Source organism: Crinia signifera, chromosome 7 (assembly GCF_055691185.1).
Source record: "Crinia signifera chromosome 7, ASM5569118v1, whole genome shotgun sequence".
NCBI classification, from domain to species: domain Eukaryota; kingdom Metazoa; phylum Chordata; class Amphibia; order Anura; family Myobatrachidae; genus Crinia; species Crinia signifera.
The window spans coordinates 173992656-174015387 of record NC_139223.1 but is presented as its reverse complement, the minus strand read 5'-3'; the positions used below and the strand labels follow the sequence as shown (position 1 = coordinate 174015387).

Below are 22732 nucleotides of genomic sequence, written 5' to 3'. Positions count from 1 at the left end.
GATCCTACAGAGTGAGGGGACTGTCTGGCGTGGGGGATCCTACAGAGTGAGGGGACTGTCTGGCGTGGGGGAGCCTACAGAGTGAGGGGACTGCATGGCGTGGGGGATCCTACAGAGTGAGGGGACTGTCTGGTGTGGGGGATCCTACAGAGTGAGGGGACTGTCTGGTGTGGGGGATCCTACAGAGTGAGGAGACTGTCTGGTGTGGGGGAGCCTACAGAGTGAGGGGACTGTCTGGTGTGGGGGAGCCTAGAGAGTGAGGGGACTGTCTGGTGTGGGGGAGCCTACAGAGTGAAGGGACTGTCTGGTGTGGGAGAGCCTACAGAGTGAAGGGACTGTCTGGTGTGGCAGAGCCTACAGAGTGAAGGGACTGTCTGGCGTGGGAGAGCCTACAGAGTGAGGGGACTGTCTGATGTGGGAGATCCTAGAAAGTGAGCACTCTCTGATGTGGGAGAGCGTACAGAGTGAAGGGACTGTCTGGTGTGGGAGAGCCTACAGAGTGAAGGGACTGTCTGGTGTGGCAGAGCCTACAGAGTGAGGGGACTGTCTGGTGTGGGAGAGCCTACAGAGTGAGGGGACTATCTGGAGTAGGAGAGCCTACAGAGTGAGGGGACTGTCTGGTGTGGGACAGCCTACAGAGTGAGGGGACTGTCTGGTGTGGGAGAGCCTACAGAGTGAGGGGACTGTCTGGTGTGGGAGAGCCTACAGAGTGAGGGGATTATCTGTTGTGGGAGAGCGTACAGAGTGAGGGGACTGTCTGGTGTGGGAGAGCGTACAGAGTGAGGGGACTGTCTGGTGTGGGAGAGCGTACAGAGTGAGGGGACTGTCTGGTGTGGGAGAGCCTACAGAGTGACGGGACTGTCTGGTGTGGGAGAGCGTACAGAGTGAGGGGACTATCTGGTGTGGGAGAGCGTACAGAGTGAGGGGACTGTCTGGTGTGGGAGAGCGTACAGAGTGAGGGGACTGTCTGGTGTGGGAGAGCCTACAGAGTGACGGGACTGTCTGATGTGGGAAGCAGAATACATGTAGGCCACCATGAGATCCATTCCACACGACATCTATTAATGCTGACATATGCAGAGACCTTATTAGGACCTACTCCCCATACTGTCCTCGCCTCAGACTATCTGGGCAAATGATGACAATGTAAATGAGTTACAAAGACAAATTTGAAGAAAACCTTTGCGCTTGTCGCAGCCTATGAGATTGTACAGTGGTATGAAAACACCAATCATACGAAGACAATACACACAGAAGAGGTACTGACAAAATCCTGTCAGCGCCCGGAAATTGTCAGTACCTCTTCAATGTGAATGAGTTGTCTGTGATACAGATGTCACACATAGCGATAGACAGTGGAAAGTCATAATCTGGTTTACTAAATAAAATACTAATAAGAACCCCGGTACTGTACCACAGAAGCAGTCATTCCAGAAATAACTTAAATAATAATTTACATTTTATCTCTTTAAAAATCAGAAAACTTGTTCAGACAACATGAAATATTCATTATTATTTATTTTATTCATATACATTACTGTAATTTTTGCGTTTTGTTATATCTATCAAAGATTCAAGTGTTTATAATGAATAAGGACACTTTATTTTTGCCTTAAACGGGTAGAGACGGAGTAGGATAAGGAAGGAGCGACAAATGCAGTTTGTGTTTGTGTGATTGGTAGACAGATGCATTGAAGATGCAGATATTGTAATGTTTAGCATTATTGCCTCACAGCACTGAGGTCATGGGTTCCATTCCCACCATGGCCCTAACTGTGCAGAGTTTGTATAGTCTCCCTGGCCTTGCGTGCGTTTCCTCCAGGTTCTACGGTTTCCTCCCACATTCCAAAAATATACTGGTAAGGACAAAAGGAAGACGCAAACACTTGGTTAGTTCCAGGATCTATGTGAGGTGGTAGAGATCACTTCCAAGCTTCGTCAGTCTCTCTCTGTACTCTAGCTTCTTATAATTGGCCTTGGGAACATCCTTGAACCCATACATGGCCCCCCACCAGGCAGCCGCAATGGCGGCAGTAGAGTCGCTATCTCCACCGTGGAAGAAAGCCCGGTGAGAGAGTTCCGTCCAGTTGCTGCCAGACCCAAGGATGGCATCGTATGCAATCATGGGCGCGTCATGCCCACTGCTTCCTCCCCACCCGCTGTAGCTGACAGAAGCATAAAACTTATCTCGTTCCTCAACACCGTACTTCTCGGGGAACTTGGGCTGAGACTTTCCATCCAAAATGTTCCGTTCTGTGAGATAGCATGTCCATTGAGTCTCAAAGTAAGACCTGTAGGACGGAAAGAGGGCAGATCAGAACAAAAGGGTCCATTTAAATTACGGAGATCCTAAAATAAACCATATACAAGGCTGGATTGAATTGTAGTGCCTCCATGGCTATAAGTTTTTTTATTTGTGAATACATTTGAACACTTTTTTTGTACATAACTCAATTTTCACTATTCAACGTAATCCCTGTCCCTTTCCACGCATGTGCGGCAACGCTTGACGAGTCGGAAAAACCCATCTGAGAAGAAAGCTGGTGGTTGTGGTCGACACCAGGACCTAAAGGCATCTTTCTTGTCGCCGTCAGAGTTGAAGTGTTGACCCTTAAGGTGCTCTCATATTTGGGAAGAGGTGAAAGTTGTGGGGCACAAGGTCGGGGCTGTACGATGGGTGTGGCAGAACCTCCTTGAACTGCAGGCGTTGCCACCCTTTTCCCAAAGATGAAAGAGCACCTTAAGGGTCAACACTTCAACTCTGACGATGAGGAGAAAACGGACATTCGGTCCTGGTGTTGACAACAACCACCAGCTTTCTTCTCCGACCGGTTTGCCACGATAGGACGCAGGGTTTGAGAATTTTAGGGACCGCTACTGGGAGGCAACGGGGGGGAGCAATTGGCAATTCAATCCATGCACATTCGGACGCACACCTGTACACCAGGGAAACGATGGGAAGAGGCATTAGCATAAAGACACCTGAAGCAACAGTCTCAGCATTGTCTGCGTCCAGTCAGAATCAGACAATTTGTTGGCATTAGAAATTGGCAAACATTAACGTTTCATGGCTAACGGCACAGGAAATGCAAAGAAAATTTATATTATTATTATACATATAAATCAATGATATATACGTTTTTGTGCCAAAATACTGTTGAACACCAAACGTTGATTATATTTACATCCAATTATGATTTTTTTTTAAATGAGAAATTTCACGGTCTGCCGGTCTCCCCATTTTTATTACTATCTCTCTATAAAAGCATTTTGGGGCATACAGCAAGTTAATCCAAATTGGCGGTGCAATGACGTAGAAGTACGCCTTGCTAAAACCAAAATGCAATGGATATACAAATTAAAGACGTTAGTCTCTGGTGGTCTGAATGGTGACTTTCCTTTAAACGCATGCTGTGTGTTGTATATCACTTGTCACTTTGCCACTTTTTAAATAGTGTATTTATATTAAATTGTTTTTTAAGAATTATTATCTATTCGCTGCTATTTATATTATTTGGCATTTTAAAATTGATTGACTGTCGATTTTATCTATTTATATATTTGATACGGCATTTCTATTTCTATTTTTCCCGTATATACCCATTATAATGTGTGGACAATACATTAAAAATGGCCGTGCGTTCCAGCCATAAGGAAGAACTGGTTGTGCTGGAACGCAAACATCGAAGGACGTGAAGGACACAAATCCTAGTTGGACCAAGCATGACGACTTCCGCCTTCAGGGTGACGACTTCCGGAATTACGGACTTTGCGATTTGTCACATCCGGTCTGTACGGCCGGAGAAGCAGCTGTTTTACATGCTTTTTGATTTGGACGGGGGGGATTTAAGGTCCGCCCCGTTCGATGATGACACAACGCTTCTGAAGAAGGGCTTTGGAGCCCGAAAGCGCGCTTAAGCTTTCTGTCATCACCGAACGGTCCGGACGTGGAGCACTTGTGCTGGGGACACGGAGAAATCCTGTACCATCCTTGTGACTGTACCTGCCGGACTTTGCTACCCAGAAACGGGTGATATGCTTTTTAAATCTTTTTAAATGTGAGTGCACCAATAAAACTGTTATTATCCCTATACCAGACAGTATTGCACTATTTTTAGTTTCTTGCCAGTTCTTTAGGAGCAAGATAATTCAGGAGGAGGCCTCCCAAAGACCTTGTGATATGCGCATTTATTGTGGATCCATGTGAGTGGGCTGATTGAATTAAATCAATTCTCAATATTTGACAATATTGCACCATGGTCCTTTCTTTTTGTTTGAGCTATTTCAGATAAATTGCTGTACAACAGCTAAATCCTCTTGTGTAAGTTGATCACTTTCGCCAGTGGGTGCACCTATATCCATCCTATCTATTGTTACTATCTCCGACAACAGTTAAAATAAAATTAACTGCCCCACCCCACAGCCTAACCCTAGCCACTCCCCCCTCTATGCAGGCTAATCCTAGCCACTCCCCCCTCTCTGCAGGCTAACCCTAGCCACTCCCCCCTCTCTGCAGGCTAACTCTAGCCACTCCCCCTCTCTGCAGGCTAACCCTAGCCACTCCCCCTCCCCGCAGGCTAACCCTAGCCACTCCCCCTCCCCACAGGCTAACCCTAGTCACTCCCCCCTCCCTGCAGCCTAACCCTAACCACTCCCCCCTCCCTGCAGCCTAACCCTAGCCACTCCCCCTCCCTGCGGCCTAACCTTAACCCTAATCTACACCTCTCGCTCCCTAACACTAACCTGCAAAGGACAAAACATCCCCTCAGGATTCTGACCATCAGGATCCTCCTGACCATCAGGATCCTGGCCGCGTTCCCCTTTATTTTACTTAAAAAAAAAACACATTTATAAAAATACGCTTACCATGTTTTCAGATTTTCCTCTACTTCGCGGCCGGCTTCTACAACGTAGGCTTGTGCTTTTGGCAGGACATCTAGCAGCTCCTTACCCCACTCATGTGGAGGCTTGCGATTTATGGCATAAGAGGTAAAGAGCGCAGCCGCCAGGGAACCAAGGTACCCGGTGGGATGATGGTGGGTCATCCTCCCGCTCTCGATGCTGACTCGGATCAGGTCAGGCAGTTGTTCTGGGCGTGGAAACCTCAGTCCGATGCACATGGCTCTCATGGCCGCACCGCAACCTCCTGCTCGTTCCTGAAACGGGATCATCCATCCATCTGGGATCTCTGGGTTCAGTCTGCCAGCATTGAACATGCAGGTAGCACCTGTAAGCAAGGCAGACATCATCAGGACAGGGTGCTGGCTTAGTAAATAGCAGACAGGGGTGTAATTCACAGTCCGACTCACACCCTCCTATCATTCCCTGTGTGTGACTCACGCCCTCCTATCATTCCCAGTGTGTGACTCACACCCTCCTATCATTCCCTGTGTGTGACTCTTGCCCTCCTATCATTCCATGTGTGTGACTCACGCCCTCCTATCATTCCCTGTGTGTGACTCACGCCCTCCTATCATTCCCTGTGTGTGACTCACGCCCTCCTATCATTCCCAGTGTGCGACTCACACCATCCTATCATTCCCTGTGCGTGATTCACGCCATCCTATCATTCCCTGTGCGTGACTCACGCCCTCCTATCATTCCCTGTGTGTGACTCACACCCTCCTATCATTCCCTGTGTGTGACTCACGCCCTCCTATCATTCCCAGTGTGTGACTCACGCCCTCCTATCATTCCCAGTATGTGACTCACGCCCTCCTATCATTCCCAGTATGTGACTCACGCCCTCCTATCATTCCCAGTGTGTGACTCACGCCCTCCTATCAATCCCTGTGTGTGACACAGCATCCTCTCATCCTCGGAATAAACGCATCCTAGCGAGCAGGTCTGAATGACCCCATATGTGTGTATGTTTCACTTACTCTTCAGCCTCCAATGGCTCTGTGTTACCTTGGATTCAAGAGTGATTAATAAATATCCTTGTATTTACCCAAGTCTGGCTCATTACCTCACATGTGGCTATTGCACACCAGGAAGCAATACGCTATAATTTCCGGTATATGACTCATGCCGACACAATCACCGGTTTGGCTGAAGGGAAGTTGTTCTTCTCTAGAACATTACTTTTCCGTTTAGTTGTACGGACTGTCAGCTTTTCTACAGCTCTTCTACAGAGCCGACAGTCCGTACAACTAAACGGTATAGCGGTTCACGTAATCCCCGGTATGCGGAAGAAACCACATACACCACGTTTAAATTAACTGATTATACATGCAACAAATCAGTATAGACAATGCCAGGACCCCAGCGGGTGACTCATGCTGTCCTATCATCCCGTGTGTGACTCATGCCATCCTACCATTCCCTGTGTGTGACTTATGCCGTCCTACCATTCCCTGTGTGTGACTCACGTCATCCTACCATTCCCTGTGACTCACGCACTCCTATCATTCCGTGTGTGTGACTCACGCCCTCCTTTTATTCCCTGTGTGTGAATCACGCCCTACTTTCATTCCATGTGACTCACACCCTACTATTATTCCCTGTGTGTGACTCACGCCCTCCTATCACTCCGTGTGTGACTTACACCCTCCTATCATTCCGAGTGTGTGACTCACACCCTCCTATCATTCCCTGTGTGTGACTCACGCCCTCCTATCATTCCCAGTGTGTGACTCACACCCTCCTATCATTCCCTGTGTGTGACTCTTGCCCTCCTATCATTCCATGTGTGTGACTCACGCCCTCCTATCATTCCCTGTGTGTGACTCACGCCCTCCTATCATTCCCTGTGTGTGACTCACGCCCTCCTATCATTCCCAGTGTGTGACTCACACCATCCTATCATTCCCTGTGCGTGATTCACGCCATCCTATCATTCCCTGTGCGTGACTCACGCCCTCCTATCATTCCCTGTGTGTGACTCACACCCTCCTATCATTCCCTGTGTGTGACTCACGCCCTCCTATCATTCCCAGTGTGTGACTCACGCCCTCCTATCATTCCCAGTATGTGACTCACGCCCTCCTATCATTCCCAGTATGTGACTCACGCCCTCCTATCATTCCCAGTGTGTGACTCACGCCCTCCTATCAATCCCTGTGAGTGACACAGCATCCTCTCATCCTCGGAATAAACGCATCCTAGCGAGCAGGTCTGAATGACCCCATATGTGTGTATGTTTCACTTACTCTTCAGCCTCCAATGGCTCTGTGTTACCTTGGATTCAAGAGTGATTAATAAATATCCTTGTATTTACCCAAGTCTGGCTCATTACCTCACATGTGGCTATTGCACACCAGGAAGCAATACGCTATAATTTCCGGTATATGACTCATGCCGACACAATCACCGGTTTGGTTGAAGGGAAGTTGTTCTTCTCTAGAACATTACTTTTCCGTTTAGTTGTACGGACTGTCAGCTTTTCTACAGCTCTTCTACAGAGCCGACAGTCCGTACAACTAAACGGTATAGCGGTTCACGTAATCCCCGGTATGCGGAAGAAACCACATACACCACGTTTAAATAAACTGATTATACATGCAACAAATCAGTATAGACAATGCCAGGACCCCAGCGGGTGATAGGCTGCCTACAGCCAGACCTAGGCCCAATTTATCATTGATCGCATTTACAATGCGATCTGGGCGGAATATTACCGCCCAGGATCGCATTGTAAAATGAAATAATTTAGCCCAAATGTATCATCTGCAGGGCCAGGGCTCTGAAAGGAGCCCGTCCCTGCAAAGCCCTGACCAGGAAGCCGGGGGGGGGGTCTGCGCATGCGCGGTTATGCGCTGACCCCCCGCGACCCCGCTGACCGCACTGCCGCTCGGGCAGTGCGATATGTAGCCATAGGCTACAACGGGCTATCGCCACATTAGAATGGCGATAGCCCAGGACTGCCCAATGTTGATACATAGGGCAGATTCGCATCCCCCATAGAAACCTATGGGGGATGCGGCCGGCGGCGCTGCTGGGGGGGATTGCAGCAGGGATCGGAGATTCCTGCTGCGGTCCCCTTTAATACATTTAGGTGAAACGTAATATTTGCGGTTAACCCCCGAAAACGGGTGTTTTCGGGGATTTAGCCGCAAATATTAGTTGATAAATGCGGCCCTTAGTTCTACAGCAGCCAAATATCGGGCACCAGCATCAGATCCAAGTTGTCAATTTCCCACGGCAGCTTCCCAGATGCACCATAGATCTTATGTGCGTAATTTCACATACGATCTATCGCAAGATCCGCAACTTCCAGCATACTGGTCATTAGCAGCATCTTCAGATCTTAAGCCGGGCATACACTACTGTGATTTCTCTCAGCAGTGTATGCCCAGCCTGTCATGTGACATGGCAGGTAGGAGCTGATTGGCTGGCTGTTTATAACTCTCCATTTTATCACTTGTGTGCATCTGGCCCAAGAGCACAGGATTCACCTCACCACCCGCGTATCGTACCGAAACACCTCACGATGTGCACCCAAAACACACACAATGCATCGCACGGCCCTTTGCAGTGGTGCGTTCGGCCTGAAATTGTCCTGATGTACGGTCAGCTTAACACACAGGTGGTTGAAATACTCAGAGCAGCATCTCACCCGTGTCAGGATCCCGGCATCAGCATAGTGCTGGTGACATCATCGCCTCCCGTACCCAACCCTTTCACCTGGAGCTAAGCACACACTAGAAGGTTCTGATCCAGAACACACGGATGCCATAATGATGTATACTCATGTTAGTATTACCGGGAGATCTTCCATCCATGTCCTCCATACACTCTTTGTACTTCTTCGCTAGCAGCGGATATAAGTTGGCCGGCTCTATGTTTTTGCCGGCTGCCACCAACGCCTCCGCCGTGGCAATGTGCATCACCGTGTCATCGCTCACTCTCCAGTGTTCCACGTTTATATTACTGATTCCTTTCAGCTTGGCCAGTTCCTCGTGGATCATGGGCCCGCTCATACAGAACTCCCACTTTCCATGATTAAAGCCCAGGGCGTCCCCGGTGGCACTGAGGACCATGCTGGCCACGTAGTTCTCCACCAGTCCGGAACACATGGCGCTTCTGAAGGACAGTCCAGCAAACAACAGCTAGGGAACACAGAGATAAAACATCATATACGTTGCCACTGTCGGTGTAGTGGTCAGCATTGCTGCATCAGAGCACTGAGGTGTTCAAATCCGACCATTGTCCTAACTTGGTGGAGTTTGTATGTTCTCCCCATGCTTCCGTGGGTTACCTTCCAAGCGATCTGGTTTCTATCCACAATCTAGAAATACAATATACTGGTGGGGTAATTGGCTCCTGACAATAATTACACCTGGGGGTAAATTTACCAAAGCTTTTAAATATAAAAAAAGAGGTGATGTCACCGATAGCAACCAATCAGATTCTGTCTATAATTTCTCAATTGCATCCTAGAAAAGGATATAGAAACTGGTTGCTATGTATTAATATTTTTTTTTACTACTACTGTAGTAATGAGCACAGAGTTAACTTGCAGGTACAGGCGGTGATTGACAGATCCATTCTGTCCCTCTCTGGCGGGTCTGTAAGCCGGGCCTCAGGAAGCGCTGTCACTAGGGATGGCCTTCGTTGCCATTGATGGCAATTCTGCAACTGGCCATCGATAGTGCTAAACTATGCAATGGATGACCATCGATATTTTTACATATAGATGGTCATCCATTGTGTTTGATTGATTGGCCTGTGGGCCAATCAACTCACAGGGGGTGGGGCTTCGCGAGTGTTCGGGGCGGAGCTATGCTCCGTGTTCCGGCACTTTGAAAAAACAAAAAAAGCAAAACATCGTTTTGCTGTTCCATCGCTGGAGGGAAACCATCTGGTTCTCCCCCATCGATGGCAAAAGTATTCGACATCGTCCATAAACCATCGATGATTTTGAATCATCGATGGTCGATGGCCATCCCTAGCTGTCACACAGACGCCTTTCTGTCCGCACACTATGCGGCACAGCGCAGGACACAGCTTCGCACCTCTGACTGGGCGCTCGGGCTACACAGAAGGAAGGAGCGCTGTCGTTAAGGGACAGGGCAGTGCGTGGGGACGTCCCCACGCAGGGACGGGGATCGCAGAGGGCCAAGCAGCCTGGAAGCTGCCACAGAGACAGGTGCCAGCGCACCATCCTAACAATGGGCTTATTGAATTTCCCCTTTAAAACACAGGTTCTCAAAGTCGGTCCTCAGGACCCCATACAGTGCATGTTTTGCAGGTCTCCTCACAGAATCACAAGTGAAATAATTAGCTCCACCTGTGGCTCTTTTATATTGTGTCAGTGAGTAATGAGTGCACCTGTGCACCTGCCGGGTGACCTGGAAACATGAACTGTGTGGGGTCCTGAGGACCGAGTTTGAGAACCACTGCTTTACAACAAAATAGAAACACAATTAAGGACAATGAGAAAAGGGAACACACAGAACCAGTTTGCTGGGGACGGGACCTGCGGATCCCTTTCCTGGTAAATGTTGCAATGTGATGACCTTTGAGTAGGCATTACCGTATATTGTGTTTGTGCAGAAAGCTTTAGGTGAATGCAGGACAGCAACACATAAGAGTTCACTTATACCCCTTTCACACCAGAAATGCAGGGACAAACCCGGGAATTACATTCCCGGGAGAAGCAGGGACATTCCCGGGTTGGGACCCTTTCACACCAGAAAAGTCCCTGCATATTCTGGTGTGTGAAGGGGGCGGGAAGGAGGCCGACAGGAGGTGGGGAGGAGGCGGGCAGTCGGCGGGATGGCGGCAGAGGTGGGCAGGATGTGGTAAGAATACTCACCCCGGTTGCTGGTCCTCTGCGCAGGCCAGGGATCCACACAGGCGGCGCAAATGATGGGACAGGCGGCGGATGAAGATGACGCAGCTCTCCGGCACCCTCACTGTCGCTGGAGAGCTGCGTCATCATCATCCACCACCTGTCCCATCATTTGCGCCCGCGGCCTGCGTGAATTCCCGGCCGTAAGTATACCCTACCCCATTCACATCAGCCAGGTCCCCGGGTTGAACCCGGGAACAATCCTGATACCTAGCAGGGTTGGATTGCCGGCAAATTTGCCCGGTAATTTGTCCCGGGTACCTTTCACACCAGCGGTAGTACCGGGTTGTTCCCGGACTCAACCCGGGAAATTAGGCTTGTGTGAAAGGGGTATTACTGTACATAACATAAATATACACACACACATATAAATAAACTTGCCAACAAAGAACAGGCCGCTGTCACTGCAACCTGTAACTGTACTTACAACACACAAAGTAAATGTATCACAGATACTAGCCCGTACTGTCAGTACATAACCTCTGTCCTTCCGTCTATTACGGATCTCCCACTTCCAGCAGGGAATGCCGGAACAAGGAGATCCAGAATAGCTGCAGAGACGCCGGTAGCCTACACCTGCTGTATACATTGTATAGGAAGACACGACCCAAGACGTAACTGACCAAAGAGCTCACAATTACTGGCAGCGCTTGGAGCACCATCCTCTTCATTGGAGTCCCTACAGGCGCAGTCCCTCCCAGTGTCCTCTAAGCACTTGTGGTCACACTGAGCTTATGTACGGCTAAAATAAGACTGAGACACATGCAGCGTCCTTACTCCCTGCTCCGGCCGGCGGTGTCCCCGCGCACAGCTACTGGCTATTGTCTGTCAGTAAGCACATGGACTTGTGACAGCTGGGAGTACCGGCCTTGTAACCACACAGCCCAGATCAGGTGTAATAGGCCGGAGATCGCTATTATATCCTGAGGACAGGATAATTATCATTATTTATTTAGAAACCTCTAGAAGATAATAGATCAAATCTTATTGGTTGCCAATAGCAACATCCCATGTGTCTGTGCATCTAATACATGGACACAGTAAGCTGGGTACACACTGGTGTGAGCAGCAATAGTTCCCACTTTGCTGGCGATTTCCCTTGAGCTCAGAACGAGCCTAATTCAGCGTTCACACTGTGCAATCTTGCTACCAACAAACGATATTTCACATCGTTTGGACGCGAGCGATATATCGTTGCTCCTTTACACACTACAACAACCTTCATGCCATCGGTCTGATTCCGATCTGTACGCTAGGGAGAGAAATACTAACCGAGGGCCTTCGCACAGGGGTGTGCACATACGCTTATTTGCGCATTCGCCAACCCCGACCGTCGGGGGAAGGGGGACGAATTGGGACCTGAGTGATCACACTGAATGACATGCACCAAACCATTACCGATATCACTAGGTGTGATGTGCGTAACACCAAACCTGTCCACGTCGCAGGCAAGCATAGTGGGCCTGATTCAGACAATGATCGCTCATCTGCAAAGATTTTAATGAGTGCGAGTAGATCGCCGCCGCCCAGACAGACAGAAATCTCACCCCGTGCAAAATCTGCGAGTGACTTGCGAAAATACTGCTATCCAGTAGATATTATGGGGGAAATTTACCAATATGAAAAACCTAGTTTTTCGTATTGGTATTTTCCCTACGACTGCATACGACTGTTTAAGTCGTATGCAAAGTCGTGTTCCGGAGGATCAGTTACAAAGCAGTCATATACGACTGCTTTGTAACCCTCCGATGTCGTAGGAATTCGTATTAGCAGCCGTATATACGGCTGCTAATACGAATTATTTGTAGGCAGTCTGCACGGATCAGTCAGATCCGTGCAGGCTGCAAGGTGTAAAAAAAAATTAAATAAATAAAAAAAAAAAACGGCGTGGGGTCCCCCCCACAGCCGAAACCAGCACCAGGCTGACAGAGGCTGGAGCCGGTAATTAAAAATCAGGGAACCCGACAAATAGGGGTTCCCTGATTTTTAACAACCAGCCCCAGGCTCCTGCTCTGGGGCTGGTTCCCAAAATACGGGGGACAAAATGAGTAGGGGTCCCCCGTATTTTAAGAACCAGCCCCAGGCAAAACCAGCCAGCAGGGTAATGCCACAGCCGGGGGGAGACTTTTTATGCAAGTCCCCCCGGCCAAAGCATTAACCCTACCGACCAGTCAGCCTGGCCAGGGGCCCTGGGGGAGTGGGGACCCCCCCAATGAAGGGGTCCCCCCCTCCAGGACTTACCTGACCAGGCTGAAGCCTGGTGCTGTCCTCGATGCCCCTGGGCGGTGGGCATCGAGCTGATTATCGTGTAAAAAAAAAGATGAACCTATTGTTTTTTACTGTGGCACTACAAGTGCCAGCAAGCCTCCCCAGCAAGCTGGGACTTGGAGAACCACAAGTCCCAGCCTGCTGGGCATTAAAGGGCCCGCTGGGTCTTGTAGTGCCACAGTAAAAAAAATAGTTAAATAAAACACACTGACACCCATTTTAAATAAAAGTTTAATACACACATTACATACATACTGATACTTACCTTTCTTGATCCCGTAGGTAGCCCTGGTCCTGATGTCCGGTGTCGTCCTCCAGGTCCATGTCGGCTGTCTGTGTCGTCCTCCAGGTCCATGTCGACGGTCCGTGTCGTCCTCCAGGTCCATGGCGGTGTCCGGGTCCGAAGAAATCCATGTTGGAGCTGTGGAAGGAAATCCTACTCACCTGGTCCTGCGCTGAAGAAGTCTTCTCTTGATCCGACGTAATCCAGGTAATCTTCACAGCTGTCGGCGCTCCCCGCTGTCTCCGCTGTCTCTGCATCGCGCTGAGGAGAGATGCTGAGATGTTTCATATTCGGCGCCTCTCCTCAGACTGAATTCTATTGGCCGCCTAGCAGGCCAATCAGGAGCCGACTTTCTATACTCCTGATTGGCCTGCTAGGCGGCCAATAGAATTCAGTCTGAGGAGAGGCGCCGAATATGAAACATCTCAGCATCTCTCCTCAGCGCGATGCAGAGACAGCGGAGACAGCGGGGAGCGCCGACAGCTGTGAAGATTACCTGGATTACGTCGGATCAAGAGAAGACTTCTTCAGCGCAGGACCAGGTGAGTAGGATTTCCTTCCACAGCTCCAACATGGATTTCTTCGGACCCGGACACCGCCATGGACCTGGAGGAGGACACGGACAGCCGACATGGACCTGGAGGACGACACCGGACATCAGGACCAGGGCTACCTACGGGATCAAGAAAGGTAAGTATCAGTATGTATGTAATGTGTGTATTAAACTTTTATTTAAAATGGGTGTCAGTGTGTTTTATTTAACTATTTTTTTTACTGTGGCACTACAAGACCCAGCGGGCCCTTTAATGCCCAGCAGGCTGGGACTTGTGGTTCTTCAAGTCCCAGCTTGCTGGGGAGGCTTGCTGGCACTTGTAGTGCCACAGTAAAAAACAATAGTTTGTTCTATTTTTTACACCGCTATCAGCTCGATGCCCACCGCCCAGGGACAGCACCAGGCTTCAGCCTGGTCAGGTAAGTCCTGGAGGGGGGGGGACCCCTTCATTGGGGGGGTCCCCACTCCCCCAGGGCCCCTGGCCAGGCTGACTGGTCGGTAGGGTTAATGCTTTGGCCGGGGGGACTTGCATAAAAAGTCTCCCCCCGGCTGTGGCATTACCCTGCTGGCTGGTTTTGCCTGGGGCTGGTTCTTAAAATACGGGGGACCCCTACTCATTTTGTCCCCCGTATTTTGGGAACCAGCCCCAGAGCAGGAGCCTGGGGCTGGTTGTTAAAAATCAGGGAACCCCTATTTGTCGGGTTCCCTGATTTTTAATTACCGGCTCCAGGCTCTGTCAGCCTGGTGCTGGTTTCGGCTGTGGGGGGGACCCCACGCCGTTTTTTTTTTAAATTTATTTAATTTTTCGATTTTTTTTACACTGAAGCCTGCACGGATCTGACTGATCCGTGCAGGCTAAAACGCAAATACGACATGAAAATGGTGTTCTATTTTCCTGTTGTATTTGCGTGGGTGTTTTACACCACTAAGCAGCCGTATTATCAGTACGGCTGCTTAGTAAATCAGAAACCACCATTCTTTTGAATGGTGATTTCTGTCGTATTCTATCGATGGTGTAGACATTCGTATTTGTTAATACAAATACGAATGTTCCATCTTTAGGACTACGAATTGTTGTATTTTTGGGATTGTAAATCCCGAAAATACAAATTCGTAAAAAAAAGGTGTATTTCTCCCTACGAATACACCTTTTTTCTACTAATCCATTTTGGTAAATGTCCCCCTATATGTGATAATAGTGAATATTGGGGCGTTAGAAAGGAATTCATATTTGTGAGCGGCAGTTGGTATACCGCCTGGCAGCAGACTGGCAACCGGATACTGAAAGTCAGGTCAGGGTCTCCATAAGTAACGTAACCCTCGCCCCGTACCCCTCCCTGCAGACTCACCCTAACACTACCCCCCCCCCCAGCCGTCTAACCCAACTGTCCTGCACCCTAGTCCTGACATCTCCCTACTGCCTAAACCCCCCCCCCCCCCGCGTGTCTGCATACATCCCTTTCAGATCGCACTCAACCTGGGTCGTTACATCACCAACCCGGGTCGAGGTGCAGTGTGAACGCGTAACCTGGGTCCAGGATGGAGGAGGCTGCCCTGTCAGCTCCAAGCACCGCTTCCTCCCCCGGCCCCTGATGACGCGCTGCCGCTCGGCCCGCCCCTGTGTGACATCACCGACAGACTGCAAATGCCGGGTCGCTCCTGGGACGGACCAGTATCCTAATGTCGGATGTGATCCGGCATTTGCAGTATGAAAGCGGTAATACTTGCAATCGGGATGCCAGCTGTCGGAATTTTGTTCCACGTCGAAGTTCGGACAGCAGGAATTTTTAAGGCATTCGGGATTCCGGCGCCAACATTCTGTCAGCTGACATCTCGACCGCCGCTACATTAACTGAACTTTCTTGATTGGGCAGTACGGACGGTGTAATGGTTACATTACTGCCTCACAGCGCTGAGGTCATGGGTTCTATCCCCACCATGTGTTATATATACGGGGCAGTACGGATGGTGTAATGGTTAGTATTACTGCCTCACAGCGCTGAGGTCATGGGTTCTATCCCCACCATGTGTTATATATACGGAGCAGTACGGACGGTGTAATGGTTAGCATTACTGCCTCACAGCGCTGAGGTCATAGTCATGGGTTAGATTCCCACCGTGTGTTATATATACGGGGCAGTACGGACGGTGTAATGGTTAGCATTACTGCCTCACAGCGCTGAGGCCATGGGTTCTATCCCCACCATGTGTTATATATAGGGGGCAGTACGGATGGTGTAGTGGTTACATTACTGCCTTACAGCGCTGAGGCCATGGGTTCTATTCCCGCCATGTGTTATATATACGGGGCAGTACGGACGGTGTAGTGGTTACATTACTGCCTCACAGCACTGAGGTCATGGGTTCTATCCCTACCATGTGTTATATATACGGGGCAGTACGGACGGTGTAATGGTTAGCATTACAGCCTCACAGCGCTGAGGTCATGGGTTCTATTCCCACCACGTGTTATATATACGGGGCAGTACGGATGGTGTAATGGTTAGCATTACTGCCTCACAGCGCTGAGGTCATGGGTTCTATTCCCACCATGTGTTATATATACGGGGCAGTACGCACGGTGTAATGGTTAGCATTACTGCTTCACAGCGCTGAGGTCATGGGTTCTATCCCCACCATGTGTTATATATACGGGGCAGTACGCACGGTGTAATGGTTACATTACTGCCTCACAGCACTGAGGTCATGGGTTCTATTCCCACCATGTGTTATATATACGGGGCAGCACGGACGGTGTAATGGTTAGCATTACTGCCTCACAGCGCTGAGGTCATGGGTTCTATCCCCACCATGTGTTATATATACGGGGCAGTACGCACGGTGTAATGGTTACATTACTGCCTCACAGCACTGAGGTCATGGGTTCTATTCCCACCATGTGTTATATATACGGGGCAGCACGGATGGTGTAATGGTTAGCATTACTGCCTCACAGCACTGAGGCCATGGGTTAGATTCCTGCCATGGCTCTAACTGTGCAGAGTTTGTATATTCTCCCCGTACTTGCGTGGGTTTCCTCCGGGTACTCTGGTTTCCTCCCTCCCATTGGCGCCAACAAATTAACCCTAGAATGTCTGTGTGTGCGTGTACATGTGGTAGGGAATATAGATTGTAAGCTCCACTGGGGCAGCGACTGATGTGAATGTTCAACTATATTCTCTGTACAGCGCTGCGGAATATGTGTGCTGGTGTGCAATATATAAATAACTGGCAATAAATAAATAAATAGATAAGGTGAAAGGGAAAAAATGTGTGCAACCGAATTACATGCACCTTTGTGTACAACCTGTGTTGGCCACATATACAATGCACATATAAACCCTCTGTGTAATAACTATGGGGATTGTGTGTAACATGCATGTGTAAGGTGTGTAATGGTGCCCTATCACTTATGCGATCAGATGCGATGCGACATCGCAATGCAAAGTCCCATCACATCTGATCGCTTCAAGTGGTGCCCAGTGCAGCACCCAATGTCGCCTGCCATCTGCGATGGACATCGGGTGCTGGAAGAGGGGTGGCGTGGCGGCTGTGTAGCGGGGACCGGAGCGGTGGAGCTTTCAGGCATCGGGTCTCAGCAGCGGTAGCAGATGACTTTGAAACACTGGATGGCCCTCTGATTGGCTGAGGCCGCTGATTGGCTGAGAGAGCTCTCTCTCAGCGGCCTCAGCCAATCAGAGGGCCATCCAGTGTTTCAAAGTCATCTGCTGCCGCTGCTGAGACCCGATGCCTGAAAGCTCCTTCACAGGCTTTACCCGGTCCCCAGCTACACGGGCAGACAGGTACGTGCCACCTCCGGTCCCCGAACCCGCCGCTGATTGCATTCGAGCAATCGCATGTGATGCGACATACGACGACGTGCCTGCGCATCGCGTCAAATATCCCCTTAAAAATGCATGCAATCATTCGATTTATCGGCCAGATGTGCCCAAAATCGAACAATTGCATGCAATATCTCACATATGTATGGGCTGCACAACACTGGGGGTGACATTCTATGGGATGCGATTTGTTTTTTTTGCGTTAATTAGACCACAAAATGGCGATATCGCATTTTTCCTTCAAAACGCCAATTTAATGGGATGCGCTAAGGGACTGAAATCGCATATTATGTGCGTTAAGGCATGCTGACCAAAAGTGCGACATTAATTCGCATTTTTATCGCATCCAGATGTTTTCGTACAGAAAACTATACAACTCGCTTATTTAATGCTATGCGCATTTGCACATCGCAATTTTTAGGTGTCTAATTATCGCACTTATTTCAGACCAGGGTCTGTTTGGCGAATGAGCCAGAACCCTGCACAGATCGCAATGTTCTGTGCAGGGTTCTGGTGTTAAAATTAAAAAAAAAAACGGATAAAATAAAAAAAAAAACGAGCGCGGGGTCCCCCCCCCGAGCATAACCAGCCCCGGACTCATTGAGCCGATGCTGGTGACATCAAATCGGGGTCCCCTTGATTTCATAAAACCAGCACCAGGCTCAAGGTCCGGCGCTGGTTCCCAAAATACGGGGGACAAAATGACTAGGGGTCCCCCGTATTTTAAGAACCAGCACCGGACCCAACCAGCCAGCAGGGTAATGCCACAGCCGGGGGACACTTATTATATAAGGTCCCGCGGCCAAAGCATTAACCCCCTGGCTGGTCAGCATGGGCAGGGGTCCTGGGGAAGTGGGGACCCCCCCAATGAAGGGGTCCCCCCCCTCCAGGACTTACCAGCCCATGCTGATAGTCCGGGGCTGTCTCCGATGCCCCTGGGCGGTGGGCATCGGGCTGACGAATTGTGTAAAAAAAAAAGAAGTAAAACTATTGTTTTCTACTGGCGAACTATGAGTCCCAGCAAGCCTACCCCGCATGCTGGGACTTGGAGAACCACAAGTCCCAGCATGCGGGGCATTAAAGGGCCTGCTGGCACTTGTAGTTCTGCAGTACAAAAAATAGTTAAATAAAACACACTGACACCCTGAAAAATAAAAGTTTAATACACACAGAACACACACACACTGATACTTACCTACCTTGAGCCCGTAGGTCGGTCCCTGGATCCTGGGTCCGGGGCTCCAGGGCAGAAGAGTCCGGTTCCGGGGCCTTGGTCCTGGTTCCGGGGCTGGTCCTGGGGTTCCGGTCCTGAAGAATCCGGCGTCCGGGATCCGAGGTAGTCCCCAGGGGTACCTAAGGAAGGAAATCCTACTCACCTGGTCCCCGGCGACGACCTCGGCATCCTCTCCGGCTGAAGCGCTGCTCCCATCTGGTACCCGGCTTACAGGACTTCACCGGCGCAGAGATGTTTCTTCCTTGGCGTCTCTGGACAGAATGATTTCTGGCCAATCAGGAGCCGAGAAAGTCGGCTTCTGATTGGCCAGAAACCATTCTGAATACAGACGCCGAGGAAGAAACATCTCTGCGCATCTATTGCAGAGATGTTCCTTCCTCGGCGTCTCCAGTCAGAATGATTTCTGGCCAATCAGGAGCCGACTTTCTCGGCTCCTGATTGGCCAGAAATCATTCTGTCCAGAGACGCCGAGGAAGAAACATCTCTGCGCCGGTGAAGTCCTGTAAGCCGGGTACCAGATGGGAGCAGCGCTTCAGCCGGAGAGGATGCCGAGGTCGTCGCCGGGGACCAGGTGAGTAGGATTTCCTTCCTTAGGTACCCCTGGGGACTACCTCGGATCCCGGACCCAGGATTCTTCAGGACAGGAGCCCCGGAACCAGCCCCGGAACCAGGACCAAGGCCCCGGAACCAGACTCTTCTGCCCTGGAGCCCGGACCCAGGGACCGACCTACGGGCTCAAGGTAGGTAAGTATCAGTGTGTGTGTGTTCTGTGTGTATTAAACTTTTATTTTTCAGGGTGTCAGTGTGTTTTGTTTAACTATTTTTTGTACTGCAGAACTACAAGTGCCAGCGGGCCCTTTAATGCCCCGCATGCTGGGACTTGTGGTTCTCCAAGTCCCAGCATGCGGGGTAGGCTTGCTGGGACTCATAGTTCGCCAGTAGAAAACAATAGTTTTACTTCTTTTTTTTACACAATTCATCAGCCCGATGCCCACCGCCCAGGGGCATCGGGGACAGCCCCGGACTATCAGCATGGGCTGGTAAGTCCTGGAGGGGGGGGACCCCTTCATTGGGGGGGGTCCCCACTTCCCCAGGACCCCTGCCCATGCTGACCAGCCAGGGGGTTAATGCTTTGGCCGCGGGACCTTATATAATAAGTGTCCCCCGGCTGTGGCATTACCCTGCTGGCTGGTTGGGTCCGGTGCTGGTTCTTAAAATACGGGGGACTCCTAGTCATTTTGTCCCCCGTATTTTGGGAACCAGCGCCGGACCTTGAGCCTGGTACTGGTTTCATGAAATCAAGGGGACCCCGATTTGTCGGGGACCCTGATTTTATGTCACCAGCACCGGCTCAATGAGTCTGGGGCTGGTTATGCTCTGGCGGGGGACCCCGCGTGCGTTTTTTTTTTTTTAACTTTGCGCTTTCCTGCAAACGTGTGATTTTCAGACATGAAAATCGCAAATTTTCAGGACTAAAGACAGCGCACCAATTCGCCGCAAATCGCACCACTTCGCACTTTTCAGGCTCCAATGCGCATCCCATTAAATATGCGAATTTTGACTGAAAAGTGCGATTTGAAAAAGTGCGATTTGCGGCGATGTGGTGCGCTCAAAAAAACATGCGCATTTATCTCAATCCATAGAATGTCACCCTCTGATTCTATAAGAGAAGCAATAAAGCAGATGGGAATCAGTCAGACATATCCGGAGAGTGGAGAATTATGGAAGTGAAATATATATATATATATATATATTAGGTGAGTCATCGCACCGGGCGCTCTTCACACCGACGTAAGGGGCTGCGCCCCCTTAATTTGTGAACGTTTTTATTGCGAGGGGGAGGGTTGGGTGTTATGGGCAGGGGGGGGGGTGCTGTGGGAGGGGGAATGGTGGGTTTCGTGCCGACTTTTGATTACGACAGAGTCTGCCGAAAAGGGGTGGCGGAAGCTGATGTCATGTGACGACAGCCGCCCGCCCCGAGCAGGCAGCGTCCCACCTGCGTTCCCAGGGGATCACCCAGCGTTTTCATGGTGACATCCAGGGCTATTTTTCAGTAGGCTCCAGCAGGAACTGAGGCCCTTATTCTAGTTCACTCTGACAAAATATTTCTTAGATGGACAAAACCATGTGCACTGCAGGTGGGGCAGATGTTACTTGTGCAAAGATAATTAGATTTGGGTGGGGTTTTACACCTGCCTCACCTGCAGTGCACATGGTTTTGTCCATCTAAGAAATATTTTGTCAGAAAGAGTGAACTAGAATAAGGGCCTCAGTTCCTGCTGGAGCCTGCTGAAAAATAGCCCTGGTGACATCCATAAAAGCACTGGGTGTTGCCCTGCTGCCGGCCCCTGCCAGCCCCCTTCCCTCTGTTGCTTGTTCTCACAGGGGGTCTGCACTTGCGCATATTCGCGCCTGAATTCAGTCCCAAGCAATCAAACCTGAATCAGGCCCCGCTTATTGGTATGTTGTTATTCAGTTTTATCTGATCGGTTGATGAACACACTATGGGGGTTATTCTGCTTCATTCGCTCCCCCGTGCATTCGCGCATGTGCAGACGCAGGGTGTGCGGGTGGGGGGCGTGGAGGGGGGGGGGGTGGTGGGCCGGGAAATTTGCATAAGGGAAGGCCCAGTGTTTCATGGGTGTTCCCATGAGAACTCTGGGCGTTCTTATGTACATGCCCCGATGAGGCAGTTACTCCTGAGCGTCCAGCATATGTGACTCGGGAGTCACTTTTATATGCGTGCACCTTCGCCATCATTCGATGCTCGACGACCATTGAATGATGTGAGTGGATCCCCTAGGCTGCGAGGGAAACACCTCTAGGACACCATTCGCAAGGCAGGCTTCAGTGGGATCATAAGGCTGTGAATTCGCAGCCTTGCGAATGAACCAGAATAACCCCCTACATGTGCTCATTCATTAGGGGGGGGGAGGGGCTTCCAGCTTTATAGGGCAGGTTATGTCAGCTGACACCTGCACTCACGCAGCAGCAGAGATGACATCATCTTTAGCAGAGACACGGTACAATATGTCACCAGATATGACGGGGAACTCTCACTTCCTGCTGCAGTAACAACCGATAAACAACACCCCATAGTCCTGTCCCGCAATGCTGGGTCACTGGCTCCCCGAGAACAGCCAGGGTGTGTCCCGCAATGCTGGGTCACTGGCTCCACGAGAACAGCCAGGGTGTGTCCTGCACAACACTTGGGGTATATATATGTGTAATAAAATAAATGCCATCCCCTATACACAGAGATAAGGACTATACACTATGTAGCCCAATATTCTGTATTGCACAATGATCATTGTCCCCTGAGGACATAGCTCCCAGCATCTGTGCAGTTATACAGGACACCTGGGCTGTACAGTAAGTACACAGCAACCTATGGTCTAATACAGTGGTCCTCAGAACCCCACACAGTTCATATTGTCCAGCCCCAGGTCACCCGGCAGGTGTCAACACCACAGGTGACCTGGAAAACACGACCTGCCAGGGGTTCTGGGAAATCTGTGCTCTAATACTGTATAAAGTCCTTACCAGGAAGAAGTTGGTGGCTCTGTCCATGGGAAGGTACAAACAGAAAATGAAAAGCAGCAGTCACTGCGCCGTCCCCGGCATCGCTGTCATCATTACGTGTTATGTATCAGCCTGGTTTACACAGCGCCATCTAGTGGCCGCAGGAGGGAAGTGCTGGCAGCGTGACAAGTGCTGGATACAAATGGTTCTAGGACTGTTGCAGTTTGTTTATTTG

The 22732-nt window shown here is 50.1% G+C and overlaps 1 protein-coding gene across 2 annotated transcripts; it reads right to left on the bottom strand.

The window, feature by feature from the left end:
- Positions 1-1500: 1500 nt before the first annotated feature.
- On the bottom strand, positions 1501-22658 carry ADPRH (ADP-ribosylarginine hydrolase). Of its 2 annotated transcripts, XM_083154409.1 has the most exons (4): positions 22519-22658; positions 8705-9050; positions 4867-5227; positions 1501-2291 (listed from the first exon to the last, which is right to left on the bottom strand). In XM_083154409.1, exons 1-4 carry the CDS (start codon positions 22543-22545, stop codon positions 1904-1906), a joined length of 1122 nt encoding a protein of 373 aa, XP_083010535.1. In that variant the 5' UTR covers positions 22546-22658; the 3' UTR covers positions 1501-1903. The 2 variants fall into 2 exon arrangements, with proteins under 2 accessions (XP_083010535.1, XP_083010536.1); XM_083154410.1 differs by lacking the exon at positions 8705-9050 and having other exon boundaries at positions 22519-22646.
- Between the last annotated feature and the right edge of the window lie 74 nt (positions 22659-22732).